Source organism: Molothrus aeneus, chromosome 7 (genome assembly GCF_037042795.1).
Source record: "Molothrus aeneus isolate 106 chromosome 7, BPBGC_Maene_1.0, whole genome shotgun sequence".
Lineage (NCBI taxonomy): Eukaryota > Metazoa > Chordata > Aves > Passeriformes > Icteridae > Molothrus > Molothrus aeneus.
In genome coordinates, this window is record NC_089652.1 from 29,708,752 (window position 1) to 29,725,872 (window position 17,121).

The 17,121-nt window shown below is 39.5% G+C and overlaps 2 protein-coding genes across 6 annotated transcripts; one reads left to right on the forward strand and one right to left on the reverse strand.

The window, feature by feature from the left end:
* Nucleotides 1-17: 17 nt before the first annotated feature.
* PARP9 (poly(ADP-ribose) polymerase family member 9) lies at nucleotides 18-9,514 on the forward strand. 2 transcript variants are annotated; one of them, XM_066553794.1, is made up of 10 exons: nucleotides 18-82; nucleotides 466-505; nucleotides 1,232-2,061; nucleotides 3,410-3,631; nucleotides 3,712-3,924; nucleotides 4,686-4,746; nucleotides 5,186-5,560; nucleotides 6,377-6,522; nucleotides 7,239-7,401; nucleotides 8,594-9,514. In XM_066553794.1, exons 1-10 carry the CDS (start codon nucleotides 68-70, stop codon nucleotides 8,878-8,880), a joined length of 2,352 nt encoding a protein of 783 aa, XP_066409891.1. In that variant the 5' UTR covers nucleotides 18-67; the 3' UTR covers nucleotides 8,881-9,514. The 2 variants fall into 2 exon arrangements, with proteins under 2 accessions (XP_066409891.1, XP_066409892.1); XM_066553795.1 differs by lacking the exon at nucleotides 18-82 and adding an exon at nucleotides 211-266.
* FAIM (Fas apoptotic inhibitory molecule) lies at nucleotides 9,425-17,076 on the reverse strand. Of its 4 annotated transcripts, none has more exons than XM_066553799.1 (6): nucleotides 17,038-17,062; nucleotides 15,511-15,568; nucleotides 14,732-14,867; nucleotides 14,152-14,380; nucleotides 12,672-12,721; nucleotides 9,425-11,267 (listed from the first exon to the last, which is right to left on the reverse strand). In XM_066553799.1, exons 2-6 carry the CDS (start codon nucleotides 15,552-15,554, stop codon nucleotides 11,118-11,120), a joined length of 609 nt encoding a protein of 202 aa, XP_066409896.1. In that variant the 5' UTR covers nucleotides 15,555-15,568; nucleotides 17,038-17,062; the 3' UTR covers nucleotides 9,425-11,117. The 4 variants fall into 4 exon arrangements, with proteins under 4 accessions (XP_066409896.1, XP_066409897.1, XP_066409900.1 ...); XM_066553800.1 differs by lacking the exon at nucleotides 17,038-17,062 and adding an exon at nucleotides 16,894-17,031; XM_066553803.1 differs by lacking the exon at nucleotides 15,511-15,568 and having other exon boundaries at nucleotides 17,038-17,076.
* Nucleotides 17,077-17,121: the final 45 nt, after the last annotated feature.

The following is a 17,121-nucleotide window of genomic DNA, read 5'->3' on the forward strand; positions in this document are numbered from 1 at the left end:
GCTCGCTTTCGCTTTCGTTTCCCGCTCCGCCCGCAGCTCCGAGCGCTGAGGATCCGCCCTGAGCGAGATGGGGGTCGTCCAGGTAGAGGAGCGGGGCAAGGGGACAGGGGCCCGGGGCGGCGGCTGCCTCAGGGGTCTGGGTGCGGCGGGAGCTCCCGGCGGGGCTGAGGGGAACGGAACAGTCCCGTCCTCTGGCCGAGCGCTCGGGAATGGCTCCGCCCGGCCTCTCACTCCTGAGAGTTAGTCGGAGCCGAAGGAATCTGAGGGTAACTTCACCGCAGAGCTCCCGCAGCTCCGAGCAGCATTTTAAACACTAGAAAACTAGAAAACTTCGTATAGATGTTTGAAAAGTTGGTGCTGGTTTGATTTGCAACAGAATCTCTCCTGTAGGATGGCAGCTCACGTACTTTATTGTTTGTAACATTTACTTTCTCTTTTCCTTTTTGTCTCCTTTTGTTACAATAGAGTTACTTGTCAGATTTCCTCAGAGGGACGCCCGCTTTAGGTAAGCCTCTCGTTTAGCCATCTGCGAAGTGTGTATTTGTATGTAAGTTGAAAACTGACAGCTACTGCCAGCAAACTGGAAAACAAAAGCCAAAAGCAACCTGAAATTCATAATTAATGTGAAATAGACACGGTTATGAATCAACATTATTATTAATTACTTCAACAGGACTTTCTTGCATTTCTCTTTTAAAAGCAAGAGCTCAGAAGTCTTTTAATGAGTTGGCATGTATACTTTATAAGTGCAAAACGTCTGACTTTTTACAAGCAGGTAGCATACCCCGGAGGAAAGTTCAACTAAACTCACACAAATTGATTTAAACTAATTAACATAACTGCTGTAGTATAGTACTGCTGACATCTGCCAGGAGAGGGCTGTATAGCCATAGTAATACTGTAAAAACTGTTCCTTAAAAATGTGCTTTTAAAAGCCTTTCTGAGTTCATCCGAAGTTCCATACAAAGAAGGAACTTGCTTGTGGGCTTTAAGTGCAGATTAATGAGACTCACAGAATTAAAACTCAGTATAAGATTTCTGTGGCACAGTTAAATGAATCTCCTTGTGTTCTCTAAATCTCTGAAAAGGGGAGAGAAAAGATTAGAGTGTGTAAAAAATATTGTTTAGCAATGACAGTAGGATAAAATTGAGAGCTATAAACCACACTTCTAGATAAAAATAATGTTTTGATAGTAATACCTTCTATTTCACTCTATATTCTGTATCCTAGGGTCAAACATCGTAATGGATGAGGTCAATTCGATGATGCCCATCAGTAAAGATGCCTATGAAGCTCTTAAGAGAAGAGAAAACTGTCTAAATAATCTCCTTTTCAAAAGGTTTGCTTGTACGTTGGCCTTCAGAAAAGCAGCAAAAAGCACTGGTGAAGTATACAGGAAAACAGTAAAGTCAGGCATTGACGTTTGTGTTTATAAGGATGATCTCACAAGACACAAGGTCGATGCTGTGGTGAATGCAGCCAATGGGTATCTTGACCATGGAGGAGGTCTTGCTCTTGCCCTTGTAAAGGCTGGAGGGCCAGAAATAGAAAAGGAAAGCAAGCTTTATGTTCATAGGTATGGAGAAGTCAAAGTTGGTGAAATAGCAGTTACAGGGGGAGGGAGGCTTCCTTGTAAGAAAATTATTCATGCAGTTGGTCCAAGGTGGGATATTCGCGAAAAGGAAAGATGTTGTCATCTACTTCAAAATGTTATTTTGAAGGTTCTGCATTATGTTAGTGCTCCAGCAATAGCTTTAAAGTCTGTGGCTATCCCAGCAGTGAGTTCAGGTGTCTGTGCCTTCCCAGTTGATTTGTGTTCTAAAGTGATTGTAATGGCTGTAAAGAAATTTGTTGAGACAAGTCCACCAGGCTGTCTCAGGGAAATCCGCCTGGTGAACATTGAGGAGTCCACAGTGGCAGCAATAAAGAAGGCCTGTGAACAGTTTCTGGGTGATACCAGCTCACTTGAAGACACTGTGCCAGCTTCACTAAGCTCACCTTACCTCGTACATAAAAACATTCGCATGCGCATCATAGAACAACACCCCGAAGATCTGAAGGTAAGTCTGTGCTGTCATTTGTGGAACATGCTGCTGCCTCCAAGTCTTTGCAGGATTTGGAGCCCAAAAGTTCAGAACACATTTTGTATCAGTCCACTAAATGGTTTTCTTCTCAGTTTGACGAGAACTTGCATGTGGTAATTAAATCATAGTAGCAAGGAGTTGGTTTTTGTCTAAATGGGTGTTGAACTTTAGAATGTTTTTATTTTGTTTTTGTATACATGCTGTTATAACAGGAAGCAGCTAAAGATTGAATGATTCAATAATACATCTCTGTGTTAAAGTTTGTCTTCTTCTTATGTAGGAGTTCACATTTTATAATGTACTCCATAGAAGCATTCTCTTATTTCCTGCCTTGCCTTTTTTCTTATAATTTATGTTCTCATAACTCCGATTACTGGAATTATTCAGCAAACACTGAAACAGCAGAAAATAACTTACACAGATGATGTGCACCTTACCTTTGAATAGAGCATTACTTAAATTGAAAAACTTTTTAGCTAGAAAATCTGATGCAAAATAGATTACCTCAGTCACAGGAATTCAACAGAGCTCTTAGACTGCAAGGTACATCACAGGAATGGCATTAACTTTTAGCAAATACTATATCTTAAAAATAAATACATTTTTATTTTAAAGAAGTGATATAATTTAAAAGGAAGTTTGTTTTTTTGGTGTAAGAACAAAGGATTCCAAAGCTGGAATTCCCCAAGTTGACCTTGCAGGGAATTTTATTAACCAGTTCTACAGCATTGAAAGATGCACATGCCCTCAAGACCATGAAGAAAACATGTTCTTGTGTCTTTAGATAATATTCAACAATTAAGGTTTACAGAATGCTGTTATCAGCATTCTGTAAACAAGTTTTTTTTTGTTTTTGATATTTGAAATACAGGGCACCTACTATGGGAATCTGCTTTTTCCACTGGAAACAATTTGTATTGGAAACAATCATAGCTTTGCAGTTCCCTTATGTGTACTGACACTGCTATTTGGTGATGTGTCCTTGCTACCCTAAAGCTGGGATGACAGCCACATCCATAGTTCTCTCCTGCTGATAACTGGCACGGGGGTCACTTAGATAGTGAGAGTAATAATTCTGTTCAGTGCACTCTTGATGACTGGAACAGCTTTGTGCACACTGTTGGTTCCTGAACTGCCACTGCAAAGTGCATACTTTGATGTATTCCAGTGCTCTAGTAGTAAGTAGTAGAAAAATTCAAGCAGCTGATCTGTGGCAGTCAGGCCTCTGTACAGCAATTGTGCTTAGAAAAAATGCTCTCTATAATAGCAAGGCTTGCAAATAGTCAGTTTGCAGTACACTGAAATTTGCACCCTTTCCTTGCAGAATACAGCTATTATTAACCTCATGAATGCCAGGAATGAGCTTTCCTCTCAATCTTCAAGACTGCTGGAAAAAGAGGATCCAGCTTTTCAGAGGGAAATTCAGCATCATCTTAGACATCCAACACATTTGAAGGAGCCCGTTATAATGAAAATGCATCCTCTGCAATCTACATTTGTCCTGCATGTGGTATTGCAATACCAGCACCCAGTGTTACAGCTTGAGGTGATGATCACTTACTTTGGATCTCAGTGGATTTTCATGTTGGGTGATGTGAGGACTGAAAGACTTTGTTTTTCCTGCAGGAATTGAAGGATGCAGTGAAAAGATGCCTGGGTCACTTTCAGGGATACTCATGTCCCTCAGTTTCTTTTCCAATAAATTGGTCACGAAAGCTGCCTATTGACACAGTGGCAGACACCATGATTGAAGCAGTTTTAAATTTTGCCAGGGCATATCCTAAAAAGAAGAGAGAAGTGCAGTTTGTCATTTGCCCAGGTGACCGTGCTGCCTATGAGGTAACCAATTTGTTGTTAACTACCCATAAGGAAGACAGAAAACTCTAAAAGTATTTCCATAGATGACTAAAAATTATGATAGTCTGTTCTGTACTAACAACGATTGTGAGCAGCAGGTCCCTTTGTGAAACTATTACTCTCATTAACAGATACTCAATCTTTGTAAATACTTATTTTCTCCTCACTAAACTAGAAGTCTTCAGCCTGTAGTCTGATAAAAAGGGGAGAGAACTTTAAAATTCTCATGTCTGTCAGTGAATGTATAAGAAAGGGTTACTCTTAACTCATTAAGGAACAAACATTCCTCCTTAGGAAATATTTACAGTTAGTTTTGGTTTTTTGTATGGAGCTCTGAAGGCAAAACACTATCAACATATATGAGCTAACAGAATAGAAGCTTTTCAAATAGACAGGCAGGAGAATAGTCTGGATTTTAAAACTGAGTAAAGATAAATCAGCATTAAAATGCAAGTAATGAACACCTTTATCTTATGTGGTAGCATGACATAGGCCACAACCACAAGGAGTTGGTAAAGGTGCCACTCAGTGTGTAAGGTGTGTTACCTTAGGAGATGCAGAAGAACAGGAATGCGTTTGATATTGTCAGGAATAACATTTTGGGAAAAGCTGACAAATGCCAGTGTTAACTATTTCAGAATCAGGGGTGGGGGTGTAAACTGCTCGTCTAACAGTGTTTTGAAGATATTAATTGCATATTTGATTAGAAATTGCAAACTGCTCCTAAACTTTTATCTTTCAAGGTTGTCCTGAGAAAATTTTATTCAGCAAAATACAAGCTGGAAAACAGAAGTGATCCTTTGGGTAAGTAATGAACAAAAAGGGCATTTCATGTAAATGAGTACTCCCAATTTGAGAATCTGTAATCACAGAATTCCCTTGAAAATAGGGAACTTAGTATTTACATATGTGTCTTGGGGAGAGGTGGAAGCAAAAACTCATGAGCACTTCATATTTTTACATTTATGGGAATGGAACTGCACAGTCCCTTTTAAGACTTAAAACCCATTGTCATTGCCTAATTTGTTGGAAGTAATTTAGTGAAAGGCAGATAAATTCTCCATATGTGTGTGTGTATCCTGGAAACCTTACCTCTTTATAGCTAATCTCTTTTTTGAGCATACCAGAAGAGTAGTGTGTTTCTTGCACTGTACAGCTGGGATTACAAGTAGGAATTTATGTCAGCCCTTGAAAGCTTCTCTCTCTTTCAATGCACTTGTATTAAAAAATATATATCTTCTAGGTACAGAGTCAGGCAGTCAGACTGCAAAAGAGCCTGCAAGCAGTGAACCTGTGGTTGAACTTAGAGGGTGCACGCCCACAGCACTGGGAGCAGCAGAATCCTGGCTCCAACAAGTAATGAAAATTCAGGAAGGTTCCCATGCTGTTATTAAAAACAACTACATTTTTTGCCTTGGTAAAGAGGAGTTTGCAGAACTCTCTCGACACCAGCCTTCCAGTGTATGTGTGTCAGAAGAAGTGAGAGATGGACGAGCAAAACTGGAACTTCAGGGCCCTCCTGATGTTTTGATTGATACAGTGCTTGCAGCTGAAGAATTACTGCTTCGTGTGCAAGAGAAGACTATTGCTGAACAAGAGAAACTGCTCTACTCAATATGTATGTAAAGTAAATAGTGCCTAAACACTAATTAAGTAAATAAGTGCCTAAACAAGGTTAAGTATGAAGCAACATATATCTTTGTATTGCTGAGAGTGGACAGAGATGCATTCAGTTCACACACACATACTGAGTATTGCTTTAATTACTGATATCCCTGTACTTTCACCATGTGAGCCCCTGGAAGACCATTTGTTAGCCGTGGTCTCTCACTTGGCAGTATTCCCAGTAGGACACAGTTTATACAGGGGCTGGCCATGATGTATATCTAGCTGTAGTGGAGCTCCCTCCAGGATACCTTCACTCTAAAGCCTGGCCACTGGAGATTTACAAAATTTGCACTTAATTAACACACACCTTTGCTGAGCTCTCGCTGGCTACAGCTGGACCACTGTTGCAGGGCTCAGCAGTAGACTTGTTCTGCAGAGCTGTCATGAACAATTGATACAACTAATGGCATTACAGAAAGCTACTGAGTGATCAATTTTAATTTGTGTTTTGATAATCATTCAAGATAGATACCTTTATTTGAAAGCTCGGCTGTGAAGAGGTGTCATGGAGATCATAAATTGCTTTTCTTTAGTTTCTTCTCTCCTGGTTTCTTTATAATAAATGCAGAAAAACAAAATACATTTACATACATTTTTGTATGTATCTACTAGTCCCTCTCAATATTAGCCTCTGACATTACTTCAGAGAATATTTAACGTTCTTTGTTCCTAATTAAACCACCAGCTGAACTAGCGGATCTGCCTCCCTTGCCTTTGCTTCAGGCATTACAATATATGAAAATTTTGCTCCCTTATTCTTATCCAGGCCAAGCAGAAGCAGGCCAGCTTTCAGGAGACTTTCACATGACAAGTACCACTGACAACATCCTGATTTCGATGGTAGACTGCCACCTCCAGGAGTTTAAAGACAGACAGAAAGAGTTTGAAAGAGCTGGACTTCGTGTTCTCAGGGTAAAGAGGATATTCATGGAGAAACTGTATCTCAGCTCATATATTTGAACTAACATATTTCATATAAGCGTAAAAAATTCAGATTAACTATTTCAATGCATTGCTTTTAAAAATTAAGATCAAATCAATCTCATCCTTAAAACAGATCCAGTCTTTAATCTGAATTAATAGTATTTTAAACATAATGCAAATAGTCACTCAAAAAAGCGATTATATTCTGAGAACTCTTTTTAATTGTACTGTATGTTCTCCCTCATACTTCATGCTTCAAATGCCCCTTTATAGAATTCTAGAGAAATATGAGATTGGTAGGGTAAATTAAGTACACTATTCCAGGACACTAATTCAGTGTCTGTTTTCTTTTTGTGAGCTTGACACTAAAAATGTGCCATTTCTGATGTGATTATGTGTTAAAGCTGGAATCATACTTGGGTATCACTGCTTTACTGAACAGCAGGTGGACTGAATCTCTTCAGCACAACTCAAGTACTGAAAGTCAGTACACCAGGAAATATTCCTAGTGATTTCAATGGGGGAGGCATGGGCTAGTGGTATGATTCTTTTCTTTGGATCAGTTGCACACTTCAGATACTTTGTCCACTATGTGGTCAATGCTTATAGGCTAAAGCATTGAAGAACACAGCCTTAATAAAAACACTTACGTATTTCATAATTAGTGTCCATCTGCTTATGCTAAGCTGTTATTTATCTTACAGATTGAAAAGATAAATAATCCACTTCTATCTGCTGCATTCCAAAAAATGAAAATAGTAGATGGTAGCTCCAAAGCAACTCAAAAGTTGTACCAGAATGTTTCTCCTGAGTTCTGTTGCTCAGTTTGCCAAACTGGATTTCACAGGATGTATTCTCCACCAGAAGGTAATAACTTGCTTTGGCATCTATAATCAAAATGAACAGTGACTGAATACTAAACTCAGGTTAAAATTAGAAAAAATGGCATTCCTTAATAAGAACTGTTTTTACTTGTATTTAGATTTGTATGAGCTTACTTTATTATATACAGTAAGGTTTCCTGATACTGTAGAGCCAGCAAGGCTCTAGGAAGATAAGCCTGAATTCAAGCCTAGCCCAAACACTAGACAGAATTATTAGTATGCATGTAATTCCATGTCCAAGTTTTATTTTGTTGTATCAATGTAAAGAAAGTCAGTGTCCTTATGTAGCTGCTGCAAACATGCATTCAGCAGCTTGGTGCTCTAAAGCATGTTCAACAAGGGCATCACAGAACACTGTGGCTGGAAGGGGCTTCTGAGTCATGCAGCCCAGGCCCCTGCTCAGATCAGGTGTGGTCAGACAGCAGATGATTTCATTGCTTGAGCTTCCATTTGGAGTAAAGTACACTTGGAGGAAAGTTGTGTATCCATGAAATATTGTAGCAGACAGATGCTTTCATAAAGGGAAAGAATAAGCATTCAGTGCTTCATCCTGCAGTAAGTGAAGTGTGTGATGTTTTGCATGTCAATTGCAGAATGGGATTTCAAGCAATAAACTGTTCAAAAAGTGGAGATTTGCCTTTCTTTGTCTGTGTAATGTACATGCACATTTCCAAACTTTAAAAGCAGTGAGATGATGGTCTAATTTCTTTCCACTTTTCCATTTGATACTGTAACAGCACTTCATGTGACATTTTTCATATAAATCTCAGAGCTTTTTTTTTTTGTAGTTTACATTATCAAGATCTTGCTGCCTTTTATTGTTTATCAGAGTCCCTTGTACATGATGACTGAAGTGTGAGTCATGTATTTATTTTATCTAAACCCTTTAGACTTTGATGATTCAATCACTGCATTAAGAGATAAATATGAACAGTTAGCACTGGAGTAGCAGTTAATTGGAATGGCCATCAGCTGTCATTGGTCATGGTTTCAGTGGGAGGTCAGTGCAAGCATCAGAGCCACTCCATGAAAATTAACTTCCAAAAGGATGGCACACATTGAGCAGTCACATCACTTGTAACTCAGAATCAAGCAGCAGTCTCTTGGAACTACCACCTTGAAAGAACCAACTGCTAAGTGCTTTCTCTTCTGAAAATTTTTCTTTCTCTTTCCAGAACAAAAATATGGAGCTGGCATCTACTTTACAAAGAACCTGAGGTACCTGACCAATGATAAAGCTACATGGGAAATGGATTCTAAAATGTACGTGTTTGAGGCTGATGTAGTAACTGGCAAATACGCTACAGGCCAGCCATCTTGTATTATGCCACCAGCCCTGGATGGGAATGCCTTTACATTATATGACAGTTTAGTAGATAATTTGCACTATCCTGAGACCTTTGTCATTTTCAATGGTTTTGCAGCCCTGCCACAGTATTTGCTGACTTGTTCCCCACTGTAGCTCCTGGAGGAAAAAAGCAGGATCCTCAGTGGGAATAGAGCAGAACTGTAGCTATGCTGAAGACCCTCTGAGAACAAAGTCTAGCATTTAGATTTAAGAGGATGCTTTGCTTAGTAGTGTGCTATGGTCAGAGTGCTTCCTGAAAAGCTCTCTGAAATATTTGTGAACAAAAGAGTAAGTTAACATCTTAAAGAGATTAGGACAAAATTACCTGTGAATGGAAGCAGAAGGGAAAGCATTCCAAAATCCAGTGTAACATTTAACATTAACATTTAGCATACCTGATCATTTACTTTATTCCTTAAAGTTATTTCAGCTTGTGACTATATGCTTGATGTTTGTGTAGGCTGTCATTCTTCCACTGCATTTTCTTAATCTGACACATTGCATATATCAGGGAAGCACAAGAAATCTTGGTTGTGCCTTTTGCGCCTTAGGTTTTCTTTTGACTTAAGATGGGAGAATGTAGCAGATGAGAGCTGTTTTCTGCTTAGGGACATGCTATTATATACAGTTATGACAAACATGAGGCAATACTTCATGATTTCTTACAATGATTGCTTGTACATTTTTTATTAGTTACTTCAAGCACTGTAGATGCACATATTCAAAATAAAAAGTATGAATGTCACTATTTGTAACTTGTATTTTTCTGTAGTCTCAAGAACGTGATTTGTACCGTACATGAGCTTCAGATTTCTCAGCAGCATTCAATCTCTTTGAAAGGTTACAAAATAGTAGAGAACTGGTTCAAGCTACAGCTTGAAATTATTTTTCAATTAATCTACCTTTACCAACATCTTTTAAAGATTGTCAGCCTTGTAGCCAGGAATCCCCACATTGCTTCTGCAGTGACCTGAAGCAAATACACGGAAAAGCCCAAGAGCTGTTACAGTAAATCCAGTGTAAAAGGGGATTCAGTCCAGCACTTGGGTACCTGGAAACCTCCTCAAGGAAAGCCTGCTGATGGGGAGCAGTCTGATCTCTAACACACCGATGAAATTAGCATTTAATAAAACTTTTCAAAATAATTTGTTAATGGATTCCCAGGATGCTTGTACTGCACCTGCAACTCCTGAGCTAGTAGTTGTAGTGCTAGGAACCATTCACAAGTGCAAGAGAAATTAAGTTATAAAAGTTTAATTCTGAGGTTACAAGTGGAAATATTTTTCAACCATTGCAAAATAAACTTTTAGATTAATATATTCATATTTTGGTTTTTTTTTTAAATTATTTTTAAGATTAGCTATGCTTGCTGTTTCAAAGATAGTTTTGTAGTGTGAGTCTCTAACACAAGAGTTTTGCTCTCAAGTCCAAAGGTTGCTCTTAGAAATTATGCTGCAATTCTGAAAACAGAATTAGTCTATTCCTATTTTAACTATTCCATTAAAGTAATCAACTGTTTTCCATTTCTGTCCCCTTGTTCCTCATATTTCTTGATTCACACATTACTGCCATAAAAACACATAGTTATGAATTTAAGATTTGTTAGCACTGAACAAAGGTAAGTACTTATGTCAGCATGCTCCAAGAGATATTTTTAAAGGGGTTTCATGGCAGGAATTATTTTTTTCTTCTATTTTCTTTTTTGAAAAACTCAGTAATGAGTTTCTGAACTACATTCCAGAACACAGAAAGGAATGTTATTTTTGGCACAATGTAACATCTTGCTCCTAGTGGGAATAGAGAATGGTTTTCATAACTCAGTATTAATTTAATACTGTAACACAAGTATTGGTAACTATGTATTTAATGATTAAACTTTTTATTATCTATGTAATTTCCCTTAACTATATGTGAAAAGGTCCATAGTCAGTTTAATAGAAAAAATAATTTTAGAGAAAGCTTTTAACATCTTACTCCTGTGCCCAGTACAGGCTTTCTCTTCCCTCCACATACACCTGCAGTTAAGGATTCATTCAGTGGTACTGAATATTTATCTTTCATTTCATTATAGCATGATTTTTCCTGACACAGAATTTCTGTTCCACCAGTGTTCTCCACACGTAGTGATATGCTATATATTCTAGATATATATACTTTTTTTAAAAAATGGGTAATATAAGAGGTTGTACATAATTATTTTTATCTGGTCCTCAAAAAGAATAATTTTGTGTACAGAAACTAGAAAATAAACTCAGCACAAACTAGATGTACCAAGTAGTACATATTAAAATAATTACCACAGTAATTGAAAATTCCTGATCTTAGTCCTACCCTAATCAGTTAACCAGAGGCTATTCCACAGCCTCTGGGATTTCTCTGTTGTCCACAATAAGGGTATGAATAATTCCTTCCTTTCGTTTCCCACTACTGACAGCCTTAATGCAACAGCTGTGGTCAGCAACAGTGAAGTGAGTTTCAGTCCCATCTTCCACAAATTCACCCTGGGAGAAAGGAGACAAGGATAAAAACAGACGCTTGATATTTTAATAAATGAAAAGCTCGAATGCATCAATGTCAAGATCACTTGCAGTTGCCACGGTTACAGCAGCTTTAGGTACCTGTGACAAGGACTGCCTGAAAGCTGAACAAAGCTGCTGAATCTCAGGCAGTTAAAGATTGGTGGGTATCAGATGACAATGAAAATATCACACAATCAGAAATGGTAAGGTTGGAGTTTGTGAATCAATACTACTGATTCATGTCAGTAAACAAAACCAGAAAAGGCAGCACCCTGCCAAGTTGTGCTGCACAGCCAGTAGGTGCCACACAAACCTGTGCTCAAGTGGCAGTGAAAGGTGAAGTATTCAGGATGCCTTCTACAGCAGAGCCCTGACTCAAGTACAACAGTTGTGTATCTTGGATACACATCTCCTGCTGCAGTTCTGGAATTTCCTGTTACAGAATTTTCTCAGGCATGGCTGTGTTTTTGTCATGATGTTTGTGACAGCAGAACTAATGGGTGCTGCTCTAATGGAAGCACAGTTTGGCACTAAACCTGCACTCACAGCTTGCAAGGACACCTCAGAGTGCTTTCAGTACATTGTAGAAAAGGCTGAGCCATCAGGAGCAGAAGTCCTGATTTACTGGAAGATGAGGCTTCTTCCACTGATTACTAAGCAAACATTTGGTGAATCTTTTCATCCTGCTCTCAGGTATAGCAGAACTGTTGATTTTACCATTTGTACTCATCCAGAGACTTCCTTGTGGCAGCAGTAAAAACTTTGACACCCACCGGTGAGAAGGCACATCCTTCAAGGATGGGGAAGCCTACCTGGTGTGCATATTGAAAATCATCAAAAAACACAAAGACACCAAACAGATTAAACCACCTAGCTGTCAGCCTGCTCTGAAAATTAATGCAGATGTGATCAAGATAAAAGATTTGACTTGTTCCAATGAGGCTCTTAAGCCCTAAGTATTAGGAGCATCTCAAAATGGCAAAAAGCATGAGTCATAACAGACTACATGTGTTCAACTTTCAGTGACAACTATCACAAGCAGGTTTGGATGCAGTGGCTCTACACTCTGCATCAAACTCAAATCCTTCCCAATCACCAGAAAGTTTTCTCCCTAAAAACCCTGCACAACTGACTCAAATTTCTTTTGTTTGTCTGAAAAGGCTAAAGAAAAGCATCATTTATCCTTAACTTGCAGATGTTTGACATATGAACTGAAATACTGCCCATTATAAAATTCAGTGAAGGTCATTTGGAACAGACCAGGAGCATCCTGGCTGCCTTGGCCTCTTAGGTAAAGGGAGATAGTGTGCCCCTCTGGGGCTTATTCTGCCAAGCTTTGCTCATATATCCATAGCCTGGGAAGAGCCTTTGGAAAGGACCACATACCGCTGTTTCCATTTTTTGACCATTGCACCACACATCCATAGTGTCCTTTTCTGTGAAGGAAAAGAAAAACAAGGTAGAAAAAGCAAGGTAATTATTTTTGGCCCTACAAACAAGGATCTAGGAATTTTAAAAATCTACTGTTGAATTTTATTTTCAATTCCCAAAAGAAGTTCCTAAGTAGCTGTAACACCTGAGCTACAGGGCTTGCTCTCACACTGGCTAGAGAAGAGGCTCTGTCATCAACTTTTGCTTAGAAGATACGTTTTTACCGCTCCCTAGCCCTGGCTATTAACACTGTGTTGTTTTGAATAGTGCCAGAGATACTCTGACAGTCTTAAACTGAAAAAAATTACAAGACCAAAAACTGAAGTAATTTCTGCTAATTATCTGAGTGCTGGTTATTCAATAAAGCTCTCTTTTTCCAGGTCAAATTAATTCAAAACCAGCATTATTTAGCATCCATCAAACGGTCTGTATTCTTAATATTTTGAAAGCACCAAGTACCACTTTAAATATCAATCTTAGGGGTTTTTTGAACTTGAAGCAGAATATTTTTTTACTTCTCCCAGCACATCCTCCTTAAATTACTTTGCTGTAGAATTCCCTTTACTGACACTGTCATTGACACAACATCAGAGAGCTGAACCCTGCTTGTCTTTCCAGTAAGCATAGTGAGATTAAAATTCTATGAAGACTTAACTGTTTCTGTCTAAAACTGTCTTTCTTCATTGCTCCCCTTCATCTTAGGGCAGTTCATTTTGTTCTGAGGTTTAAGAAGAAATCATAGTCTGAGATCTCTTGTCTCCAGCTCTAACCATACAGCAGTGCCCAAGTGGAAGTTTTCCCACTAGATGCCACAGACAAATTCCTCATGGGATCCCTTCCTCCCACCTGCTTGTAATGTAACTGGGAAAGGGAGGGCAGAACAGATGCAATGTATTGCCTTACTATTAAGAAAGTGAAAGAACATCATTGGAAAGTTTTAGTTTAAGTTTGTAGATAAGAAGTGATGCAGAAAAAAGGATGCTCATCAATCTATCAAAAATATGGAATAACATTATTGCACTTCAGATAAAGACTTCTTGACCATGGCTGATGATTTTTGGAAGGAAAGCCTGGTTATCTGCTGAACAAATTCAGACCCATGTGAGGTTTGATCACAATGATGGCAAAATTTCTGTAGCAGGCTTCACCTGGAGAACTGCCTTGCCAGGGCAGCTCTGTGGAGGCAGCAGCAGTAATGCCTCCCAACTTCCTCCCCACCCAAATCTAGACCATGCTCCTGTAGACTCACACATGTATAACAAGACCATTACCTTTCAGACTGTCTTTGGCATCTCATTCCAGACTTCCACATCCCCCAGGATTTTATACAGCATCAGAGCTACATCAGAACTGTGCTTTCTCTTAGTTACCAGTTTCTAAATGCACACAAGTTTATTCAAAGGCAGCAACATGTAGTCACTCAATGTTTACTTACCTAGGACAATTCTATAGTCTGTACCTCCCAAGTTCAATATCCAAGTATTGGTTGTTTTTAACCTGTTCTCTATATACTGCTTGAGACTCTTTCCATTGATCTCCAAAGTATATTCATATGCAAAGCCACTGACTGCATCAATGTTAATAGCAGCTTTAGTTTTAGTAGCTCCAACAGTGAATGTTTCTTTACCCACTAATTTAAACATCCATTCTCTTCTTATTTCTTCCTGTAGAAAAAAAACAAAGACAGAGGGTATTAATTGAAAAACCTGAGTGCATGTTTTAATATTAAAAAAATTGAACTGGAACTCAGGAGACAGCTCAGTACTGAACAACTATTTGGGAATGAATGCATACATGGTGCTTTGTATGCAGAGAGTGCCTCTGCCCAAGGACAGCAAAGCACTTCATGAATACTCACACCTTAATTGGAACTGAAAAAAAGAATATGAATAGGTAATTAAGTGAATGTACCTCACTTGCATTTATTAGTCTTTTGTTTGTTGTGATGTGTGTTGCAAGGAAGTGCATTTATATAATCTGTATCACAGTGAATTTTGAGCACATAGCAATTTCACCTTTCCATCAACATAGACAACACGCTTTCCTGAAGTGGTCCCATGTTCAAATTCAATCTTATGAACACCATCACTTAAAGCTACTTCCCAAACAGCCACCAAATCTGTCATCTTCTCTAAATGGCTGTACCGAGACCTAAGGAGAAACCAACAAAGTAAATTAATTGTCGTTGAAAGTTCAAGTCCCAATGTCTGCAGTTCAAAGCTTTACTGCTTCTTCTGCTTTTGTATTTGCACTTTTTGCAAATACAAAATGAGACTTGAAAGAATAAGCTTACAGAACTGCTTATAATTTCATGTTTTTCAGACATTCAGACATGCCAAAACATCAAAAAATATAAACAGTTAAACAGACTCATTTTGACAAACAGTACAAAGACACAGCTACCCATCTAACCTCTACAACTCCAAATTCAGTACAATAGGTAACAAAATTTTATTTAGTTTTAAGATACTTCTGGACAGTTCTGCTATTTCTTGGTAAGTATTAAAATATATTATTTTATTGGTCTCAAAAAAGAAAGTGTTTCAGCTTTTTAGACTTGAAAAAATAGTATGACCAGTTTAGCTATTTGCTGTGTTAACAGATTTGTCTCTAATCTCATAAACACTACCTACATCATTCGGATATGCAACTCTGCACACACAGACACGGGAATGGAGCTGGTAAGATATCCTTTTATTCAAGTAATTTTTAAAGTTTAGATACAGTCATAAGTGACCATTGGAACTGTGGATATCTTTCCAAATCTGCTCATATCACAGTTCTGATTTTTTACCTTATTTCATCGTCACAGACAGTAATCTCCTCACCGGATGCCATAGAAGCCAAAAGAGCTTTTAATCCAATTAGCAGCAAGAAAAAATAGAAAAGCAGAATAGTAGGAGAGAAGCGCTAAAGTTTCATCATTTTCTCCAGCTAAGATAAAGGACATTTAGCATCATTAACTAACATGCAGTGCTGTCATATATATGATAAAATAAAAACACTTAGAATACAACCATCTTTCTCTAAGATAGAAAGGCAAGTATTTTTAAAAATATTTTATTTTACAAAACCAAATAAGTGCTACTAAAGTTTGTCCTACCTTTACTAGCTCCTCATAATTTTGTCAGTTATTGGATGGAAAAATGGGCTGCCAGAGTTTAGAAATTAACAGTTTGACCAAAGCAGGAACCCAATCCAGAGCTGCCCATCTCAGTCCCAGACCATAATGAATATGGGACTGGAAATAGCACAGGCAATGATTTCACCTCCTCCCTTTTCTAAACCACTGTAGCAGCTTTCAACAAGCACATTAGTAAATTTGACCTCGCAATTCAGTCACAAAATCTATGTGAGCCACAAGGAACTAATTTCTTCCTTAAGTGGATTTTAGACCGCGACGGTGTTTTACAACCACCGGTTTTTAGTGTATTATTTTCACTCATTAATTTCATCATGATCGGTCATGTCTGTACCTATCAATAAACAAACGTGCTAATAATAAACGTGCTAATCAATGAGGAGGTTGTTTCGGCCGCTCCTGAAGTTTCTGGCTCCTGCGAAGGCGGCATCCCCGGGCACACGGTGGGAGTCAGGCAGGGAATATTTCCCTCCTCGGTTCCAGGGAGCAGGTTCGGCGCAGACCCGCGTGTGCCGGGCAGGGATCAGCCCAAGGGGCGGCCTCGGGAGATGCCCAAAGAGGGGTCCCGGACAGCCCAGAGCCCTCATCACCCGGGCAGGCCGCAATCCTGCGGTGTGCGTTTTAGGCATCATTTAGGATCAATGCTGAAAGGGTTAGGAAGCATCCCAGAACACACAAATTCCTGTTTTATTTTTTCCCCTCAAATCATAGTAATGAAGCGATACACATTTATTTTGCACCAAGGCCGAACGCAGACTCTAGCCAGGGGTGTTTGCTGAGGCCAGCGATTCCCCCGCATCCCAAGGGAAAGCCGGGCGCTCTCCGTGAAGGAGCGGGCGCGGTGCCTGCGGCCCCTGCTCCGAACCAGGGACACACAGCACCGCTGCACCACCGCTTCTGTTCACCGACCAACTCAGCAGCCCGAGGCGGTGTTTACTCCTTTACACGGAAGGGCTCGTTCTGAAAACTAGGCTGAGATTACGGCTCCCAGACCATCCATCTAATCCCGGCAGCGCTCATCGCGGGGTGGCATACCGGGAAATGCATGAGCTCCGAAGACGGCAGATCTGCCCCCACCGTTACCGCCAGCAACGAGCTTTTTCCATTTCTTCCTGTCTTTATTTTTTGTTTTTATTAGCCCCGCGCCCGCCGCAGCTCACGCCGTGTCCCCGCTCCTACCTCCGCCCGGTCTCCTCCCCTCGCCTCCCGCGCCGCAATATGGCGGCGCCCGCGCAGCACCGCCCCGCGGCCCCCCCGCCCGCC